Genomic DNA, 9240 nt, shown 5'->3' with positions numbered 1-9240 from the left:
GCCGACCGAACTCTCGCGGGTTCTTCCGAAGCTCCACCCTTCTTTTCCGGTTCTTCCACGCGGTCTCCCTCTTGCTCGGCGCCATCTTGGACCGGCGTTTCAGGTCCCTTTTTCTCAGCCACTTCTTTGACCGCCTGAACAGCCATCTGCAACTGGACTTTTAAACTTAAATTCTGGTGCATTAGATTCATTACAGTAGGAAAAGTTGCACCATATTCTCCCCCTTTTTTGCACCGCAAGGCCACTCTCTCATCCGCGGCTCGTTCCTCCGCTTCCAGGTTTTCGTGGAGCTCGGATGGCAGCTCGCGATCCCTTAATCTAGCCGCCATGAGTGGAAGGAACCGGACGATTGACTCCAGTTCTTCACTCTCCCGAGCATATCCTAGGCATCGGGCACACTCCCGGGTGAAGGTCGGGTTCGTTTCACCCGCCGGGTTGGGTCCGGCGAGGGACACAGTATCAAGGGGCCTGAACAGGACCCGCTCGTTCCTCATTATACACCCGAACGCCGCGGGGAGCAAATACACCTCCCTTTCTCTCAGGGCTCCGTCCTCGGAGACTCCCTCTTCTCCCTTTAGCTAAAGGCGTCCGCTCACAAATCTTTCACCCGTTCCGCCCGCCTGGTGGTAAGCGATATGCGCTTCCAGCTCTTCAAAGTTTCTCACTTGGCGTTGGTTATCGTGCCAAGGGCAATTCCTAACCAATTCTAGCTCTAGCGTGTCTTCTCCTTTTGATCCCATCCTTGTCACCATGTGCGGGCCAGGCGCGAGCCGGGCCCTTTTTCGTGCTCTGCGCGGGCTGTGGCTAGCAGCCCGGGCATGCGGGGTCGGAGAGAGGAGGCGTCAAGCTAGAATTAGGCACAGACTCGTAGCGGTAGATTTAAAGATTGTTTACTTACACCGAAGATGGTCGCGGTGCAGGCAGGAAAACTTGCTTGAGTTGCGGAGCACTTCCAGGGACCTCGTTGCACAAAAAATGTAACTTCTGTAAGTGTCCCTAGTGACTACCATGCCTCCCCAGCGTATGCTGACAATTCAACAGTTCCTAAGTCAAGAAGATGAAAGACTGAACAGAAAATGAAAAGAGGTCTTCCACTCCCCTGAACTGATAGCCACCATGAGCAAGCCACAGCAGAGGAGAATAACTTCCTGGGTAGACAGGGTTGGAGGAAAAGTCTATGGTCTTCCTCTAGATATGCTTTATGTCTCTGGGATTTTCCTTTTTTTTTTGTCATTTATGCTTAGTGAAAAGGAAGACATCTTATCTTCGTGAAAACTATGTTATTGGACTAATGATGCCATCCATCGAGGGCATTCTGAGCAAAGACAAACCATTTACCGGAATTGGTTTGACAGAGTAAGACTCATTTGCTGAATGCCTTTTTACCAGTCATGCATTGTGGGAATCAAATTCTCAGAGCTGCTGAGCACCCACAGCAGCCATTAAAGTTGATAAGAGATGCAAAAGCTCAGCCCCTTGCCTTTTACCTCCTCAGCTGGAGATGAGCCACCAGGATGATGCCCATAGCTGTATGATCTGCTCACCAGCAAAGTTCCATCAACACATCTGTGAACCTAATCTGAGGAAAGAGAGGCACACACTACTGCCATGCTGAGATATGCTATGCTCACCCACTGGGGATCAGCATGGATCTGCCGTGTACCATACAGACAGAATAGGTCTCTCCCTCCCACAGATCAAGAGAAAGACAGCCAGACCTCATTCCTTTCATAGAGTGAAAGAGGGGAAGGAACGGTAAGTTTCTCTGTCGTGGAAAGTCATTATTGTCAACACTGGTTCAACACTGTTGTGAGTACTTGAACCGGCAGTGTGTGACTGTGATTTTCTTTGGGAAAAAGCCCCTGCCTTTGACTCTGAGAGTGCTTCAGAAAGACCTGCTGACTAAATGAAAAAACAGATTTTGGGAAGCCTTTCCCGGTTTCCCTTTTACAGCAAGCCAAAATATTTACGTAAACATTTGTTATTTGAAATTTAATCCCCAGTATTAACATTCCTTACAATGGGCTCTGCTCAGCACTGAAAATGAATGCAATCTGCACAGTAACGGAGGCCAAAGGAGCCAAAGCGAATGCTGAGCAATAATCCGTTTTATACGGAGAATTAATTTTCTACCTCCTGGCTGTGGTGTTATTAACAACCCCTTTGTTTGTTAGTTGTTAGATAACTGCCTAGTTTGCAAAGGAGTTATCAGAGACCTAATGGTTCTTGTACACTTAGTGGAGGCTGCCACAGGAGTTCTGCAGTAATAGCATCTGGATGGGTCCTTTGGTAAAATCCCTTTACCATCCCCACTTCACTATAATTGGAGCAGCAGTTTGCTATATTAAAACTCAATAAAATAATTAGGAGCTTTCATTCTGCTTCACTATTCTCTAGAGAAGATGCTCACTCAGGAATCCAGATCCAAAGCTTTCTCAGCTTTGGTCATGCTTGGAATGGATCCAGACTTTGCAATCAGTCCCTCTCTTCATGATGGACCCCAGGTCCAAACACCTCATGAACAGTTCATTTCCAGCCTGAGATCCCAGCCAGATTTTCATCTGATGTCTCAGTGATGCTACCATCACATGAACACTGGCCTCCTGTGTTTTGGGCCTCTCTCTATTCTGCAGGAGTGTCACAATATCCATGTTTACTATAAGCAGATTCCAGTGCATCTTTAACTTCATCTACGTAACTGCACATGTGTTATTTCCTGCATAAGTAAACTTTGAACACAGAGAGACTGGCAACATTGAGACAGTTCCCATTACTGCATATTTAACACTTCTTAGTTTTGAACCATGGTCTTACTGTCTTTTTTAATATTTGCCTCTTTTCTGAACTAATGATCTAGTCCAAGTGGTTCAAAATGCATTAGGCTGTCACATAATGCTATTTTAGAAACATTTTTTCAATTCTTTAAAGTTAATAGGCAGTTTCACTTGGATGTTATTTTAACCAGTGAAAAATAATAATACCAGTCCTGAGAAATAACTGACCAGCTCCTTATTCTGTGTGACTTAGTTCAGAAGCAGGGGAAGAAATAGCAAATGAGTTAATGAAAGGAAAGATAACAGGTTTTAAAGTCCGTAAGGATTTTCTCTTTACTATTGTCAGTGATAAGAGCTTTTAGATTGAATTCTGTTCAGAACAAGGACTGACTTTCCTTTTGTATATCATGGAGTTCCAAGCACGCGCTAGGTGCTGTATAATAATGCAGTATTTATTGATCAGCTCTAGTTAGGTCCCTGGTACCATGCTGGAGTTTTTTGATTAAACAAAGGTACAACATATTTTATAGCCCGTTCTATCTCATAAAACTTTACAATGGTAGAAACTGATAAGAGAAACTGAGCGAGGTAATTTTGTTCCAATAAAATACCTGATATTTGAGTTTAAGTGTCTTTTAGAACATCTCTGCAGAGACAGACTGTCTGTACTGGAGAGCTGACTGCATACAGTTTGTAAGTGTATACAGAATGTACTATTAAAAAGTTAATATTCTGGCATTTATTTTCAGGCATGAAGACCTCAACCTTTGATGCATTTGCTTTTTTTTTAGAATCCAGTGGGAACTGCACATCGCCTCACTAATATGTTTCATTTTAGGTATGTAGACAGCTCCAACCACTGTAGTATCTACTGCTATGATGAAGTTCGACGGAAAACCCACAGAAATAAATGAAGATTTCCACTGATCTTTGGGAGCTGTGGACCAAGCCTTGATGGCACATCAAAGCTAATCCATTTATAAATGGGTATTATGCAGTCACAGACATTACCAGCACACATTGACAACTAGGTAAAAATGGGCTTCAAACTAAAAGGCTAAAAAATATTAAAGATCTATACACAGTTTTTTTTTCCTCCTGGGAAGAAAAAAAGGGTGAAAGAATTAAGGGGACAGATACGATCACAATACTTAATGCACTTTATGTGAGAGGGACTTAATGCACTTAATGTGAGAGGGACACCGATGCCATAGTGATGGATGGAGCATAAGGGTGTGAATACAAGTAGACTGTTTTAGAAACCTTATGAGGGTTCTTTAAAGGTGGTCATTTCCACAAGGTAACTGCTTATTAGAAGTGGCTGTTATGGATTTTCTCTAGTTAACTTTCTAAAAGATTATTTTATTTATAAGGGTAAAAAAAAAAAGCATTGGGTGCCTCTGTTAATGGGTTCTTTCTATAGTTTGGAGAGGGTAAAAAAATTGCAAAGAGAATCTGTTATGGGCCGAGACCAATTTAATATACATTTTCAGCCCAAAGCCTCCTGTGAGGTTTTCAGCTGTAGCACTCCTGTTGACCAAATAGTTTCAGCCAGCTTCTAGGTAATTTTCAAGCCTAGATATAGCCTTTCTAATATGAGGATTTATATAGCAGAAATCCATTAAAGATAGCAGCTTGACTATCTGTTAGTAATCCCTAAATTAAATTAATGTAAATATCTGCACTTTCTTTAGCTTTTTTTGAAATCCCACCTTTAAACCTATGAGGCAAATGCACTGGCTTCCAATACCCTAAAACAATTCAGGAAGGGGTGGATGGGAGAAATCAACCCCATGGAAACCTGCCCCCATTTAGAAAGCGTTGTTCTTCCTTCTGATTTCACAGCTCTGCTGGGAAAGGAGTGATTTGGTATCTGGATAGTGTCTTCAACGTGACATTGAAGACCTGTTCATGTATTTTATATCTTTTGCCTCCATAAGATAAAGACCTTCCTTCAACTCCTCTTTGAGTATGGAAACCTGGTAGATGGGTGCTGTGCTGTCATGGGCAATATGTTCCGGTTTAAAATTGTTTAACATGCTAGTGCTGCGTCCATTTGCGGGGAAATCAAGAAACAGAAACCACACTTACCTCCTCCGTACATCTGACATAAATATGGAAACCTCCAGACATTTCCCAGCCCCACTGCATAAGAAATGCAGGCAAAAACAAACTGTAAGGGATTGTCCCATAATGGTCGGGATTTCTCCATTTCATTTGCAGGCACAGATTTCAGCAGAGAGTTCCTGACTTCACTCCTTCAGGTTCTCTTCAAGCCCTGCCCAAAACTCAGCGCCAATCTGACTCAGGGGGGAGTACACTTGCCAATTCCTATCAAGCTTTTTAATTACTAATCTTATTAACAGGCACATAGTGAAGTAGGAATGCTGGTAAATAGATTATAGGCACACACAAAGAACTATAAAACGGGCACTTGGGGTGAATAGCTGCCCGGTTTTTGACTTGCATTTCTGGGAAGGATGTGAATGCAGGTTTGTTTGCTTGTTTTAAATTTGGCTACTGGCACAGTTAGGATGCCTATGGCTGAAAAGACTTGGGAAGTTGGGAAATCCTCCTTACTTAAGGCTATACCCTGCAATGCATGTGTGATGTGCTTCTGGGAATACTTCCATCAAAGAGACAGTAAGCCATCTTGTGTTCAGTAATTCATGAGAGAGGTGTCCACACCGGCAGGATGTGGTTAACTCTTAACTGCTGTCAGCTTCTGGCGTGGAATTACATTGAAACCTACTGCAAGTGCCTGCCTTGGCATAGCTGAGCCTTCCCTCAGGCTTGGTGGCCTACGTGCAGTAGGTGTGGTGGTCCCGAGGCGCACAGTTATCTGCACCATTGAAGGATTGAACTAATAGGCCACTGCAGGGAAGCACAACACGCCTACTTTGTATGCACTGCACCCTGAACGGATGCAGTGTAGCCATTCTTAATGGAGCACCGGTCATAGATCAGCAGACAGCCCTCTACTTCTGTGTGAGGGTGCAGCATGCACAGGGCAGGGCTGTGGTGGTTCTCTAGCACAGTGCTTCCATCGTGTAGACCAACCGTCTAGAGTAAAAGAGTCCTGGTCATAAAAGCTGCCTGTCACTCACAGTCTCTACAAAGATCAGTATCAGTCAAATGGGCCCAGCTGTCTAAAGGTAGTCCTTTCAGGTCAGGACTGAGGTTTTTTGGGAGTGGCACCATGAGAAAGCTTGCACTACGGTACTAGGTGGTGTCCTTACACCTTGGCTAAAGAAAGGATTTATTTCAGTCTCCAAGTGTATCACTAGCCATAGATACTATAAACCATCTCCTCTCATATGCCAGATCTTAAACTCCTTTGACTTGGAAAGCAAAAGCTTACATCCCATCCACCACAAAGTGTGTTTAAAAACTCTGGTTCAGATCCTCAGCCTTGCCAAGGAGATCATTCTCAAAGGTTTATCTCAGCCGTAGGTACTGTAGATCTGGTGACTAGGATAGTTGTGCTTTATTTTATGTTCTTCTTTTCCACCAGTGCTGGTGAAAATAGCTGTGCTTCTGCCTGATTAGATAACCACTGCTGAGGAGTGTATTCAAGTTAAATATTTCCTTAGGCATGCACATCACCCCATTCTAGTGAGAGTTAATTTACTAATGGGTGCCAGGGGAATGTCAGGGCCAAGCCAGCGAGTCTAATTGTAACGCACTGAACTGCTAAATCTTTTAGATTTCACCTTATAAATGACCTGGATTGTGAGCCACTGTGGAACACATTTTTAAAGATGCAGATACACATCTAAGCACTTCTAAAAAATCTTACTAGGTGCCTGATAACCCACTGGGAATTAGGCACCTAATCCCAACCTCTGACAGGTATTTAGGCACCTGACTCCCATCGATTTCTGATAACAAAATACCATACATGCACACCGAAAGTTCAGGGACATTTCAACCCATTCTTTGCATTGTGATTTGTAGAGGGCAAAACAGTGCAATCATCACAGCCTCAAAGATGGAGTGACTTTGGTCAAGTGGGAAGGAAGGGGTCACTGCTTCTTTAAGGGTCCCCCTTAAGAAGGAGCCTTAGCTTTCCAATTTTTTTGTAAATACAAGATTGTACTTGACAGTCCAAATGACTCAGGACACAGGAAGGAATTTTTAAAGCCATCCTTTGTGTATTTAAAGATGGTTATCAAATTCCCTTATCAGTCTTCTCCTTTCCAGACCTAATAACCCCAGTTCTTCCAACCTTTCCTTGGAAGTCACATTTTCCAGACCTGTAAACATCTTTGTTGCTCTCCACTGGACTTTTTCCAATTTTATCTTCCAACAACACTTTTTTTTTTTTTTACTTAACTGGAGGAGCTGAATTAGCCCTCTCCATGATAACCATTGTTCTTATATTCTATCTATATCTACTGAGGAAATGCTAAATACTGAAGCATCCAATTTTTCATTTGTAGCTGCTTTAATTAGTGAGTGACTACCTAGAATTTTATATTTCTCCCCCCAAATCCTTTGTGTAAGCCATTCATTGCCTGGTGCTGTGGCAGTAAACAGATAATCACTTAGTGATTCCTTGTGAAATAAAACCCAAGCCCCCACCCAAAAACCTGGGAGAACTAGTTTAATTTACCTGGCTGTCCTTGAGGAGTAGTAAGTCCCTGCTTCAGAGAGCCATGATTCAGAGGCCTGCAGAGGAGGGATACAATGGAGGAGAGAAAGAAGAAATATCAGATATATTGGTAAAGGCAGATTAATAAAACTAGATTAGGTAAGAAGTCCATTGCTGAGTGCCACAAGAGGAAAACCCTTCTCAGAGAGTAGTAATGAAGTTGTGAATTAATATTCTCACTTATTCTGTACTCACTGTTTCTCATTCTGGGTTGGAGGCATCTACATTTTATACAGGTTAGTCAGTCTCTCTCTTTCTCAGTGGATAAGCTGCTCTAGTGTGGCTCTGTCACCAGTTCTAGATGACATTTTAGTTTGGGGGCTGGAGGCCGAGTAGGTCTTCGAATGCTAACCAGGGCATTAGACACAAAGATTTTCTTCAGTGCTTTAGGAGTGGGTTAGACGAAGGACTGCAGGGAAAACTCAAGTTGTAGCCAAATTAGGGCAGACGTTTTAGGCTGATATTGTTGCTGTGTGGTTGTCACTTAGCAGTACAGCTACTCCTCAGTGGGCAAGTTCTCTGCTCAGAGCAAATGAAAACTCTTCCAACTTTTCAAGAACTTTTAAAGTAGTAGTTTTTGCCTGCTTATACATCAGACTATTGGCCTGTTTCATTACTTTGAGTGTGGACACATTAATACTGATAGAATTTCCATGGGTTTTTTTATAGCAATGTAAATGACACCAGTGACACTGGCAGAAGCAAGCAACCAACCATCTGTAGGTAGCTTTCTTTTGTAAAGTCATTTACAGCACTTGAACATTAGATGGCAGGGGAGCCAGCCATAGTTTGCATTTAGTAAAGGGCTACCCTACGAAAAAGCGACCAGGGTTCTGGACATACCCTTGTACTGCTGGATAGTTACTTCTGATGTTCTGGGAGAGTAATTTTACACAACACTGATTAACATACACCGTTGTAGGGCTGCGTATCATGTGTCCATTACACTTCTATGCTGATGTAAAGGCAAGTTACACTGTCTCTTGTCTGGACCCTGAACATATTCTATAAAGATGGTTTTTGTCTAGAAGGCCTGCCTCTTCCCAAATGCAATAGCAATAGGATCATTCACACCCACTGTCTGGTGCAGTAAGAATCATTCTGCTGTAGACTTGCAGTGTCTGATTTCACTTGGAAGCCAACAGTAGTCTTTTATAACAGTAGAGACCTATAGAGGAACCATTTTGAAACTGTTATCTGGTATCTTGGGATATAATGTGGAAGACCACTGTGGAGAAACCAAACAATATGGGATACAGCTTAATCCAGCAGTCCTTATTCATGTGAGCAATTCTGAATACTTGCAGTGCATGAGATGGTGACCAGGTCTCTTGTTATGCAATTTGATGTCTCTTATTATTTATAAGCGAAAAACAGATTGTGAAGAATTTCTGGAACCCTGAGAATATTGTGACCCTTTAAGACATTAGCATGCAGCACGACACCCTAGTCCATTAATAACTAGCGCCTGACCTTAGAGCATAGCCTGCTGTGTTCCTCTTTGTTGGTTCTGTCATATTTAATACAGGTGAAGCTAGGCTGCTTAAATTTCCCTTCCAAAGAAAACATGCTTCATTTCACAAACATAATATGAACCCGAGAGAGATTTGATTCCCATAGAACAGTAGAATTCAAAGCAAAAACAAATATAGCTTTATTGGAATGTGCAGTAAGTTGCTATACCATACATTAAGTATTAAAAACATGAAAGAACAGGCAAAAAATACTAAAAAAAAGTTGTTTCATTAGTCCTGTAGTCAAAGACAGCCCTATGGAAAATGGTGTCCTGGGGGAACTTGTATTTTGGTGTCC

At 42.6% G+C, this 9240-nt stretch overlaps 1 protein-coding gene across 2 annotated transcripts in view; it reads right to left on the bottom strand.

The window, feature by feature from the left end:
* Window positions 1–5051, bottom strand: part of SLC6A20 (solute carrier family 6 member 20) — a 33584-nt gene extending 28533 nt beyond the window's left edge. For both annotated transcript variants that reach the window (XM_006020660.3, XM_025200267.1), the window contains exon 1: window positions 4866–5051. In XM_006020660.3, coding sequence (XP_006020722.1) covers window positions 4866–4986 — 121 coding nt within the window. In that variant the 5' untranslated portion in view covers window positions 4987–5051. The remainder of the gene's footprint in view (window positions 1–4865) is intronic.
* Window positions 5052–9240: the final 4189 nt, after the last annotated feature.

The sequence above is a fragment of the Alligator sinensis genome, unplaced genomic scaffold, assembly GCF_000455745.1.
Source record: "Alligator sinensis unplaced genomic scaffold, ASM45574v1 scaffold54_1, whole genome shotgun sequence".
Taxonomy (NCBI): Eukaryota; Metazoa; Chordata; order Crocodylia; family Alligatoridae; genus Alligator; species Alligator sinensis.
This window is presented reverse-complemented; position numbering and strand designations above follow the sequence as displayed.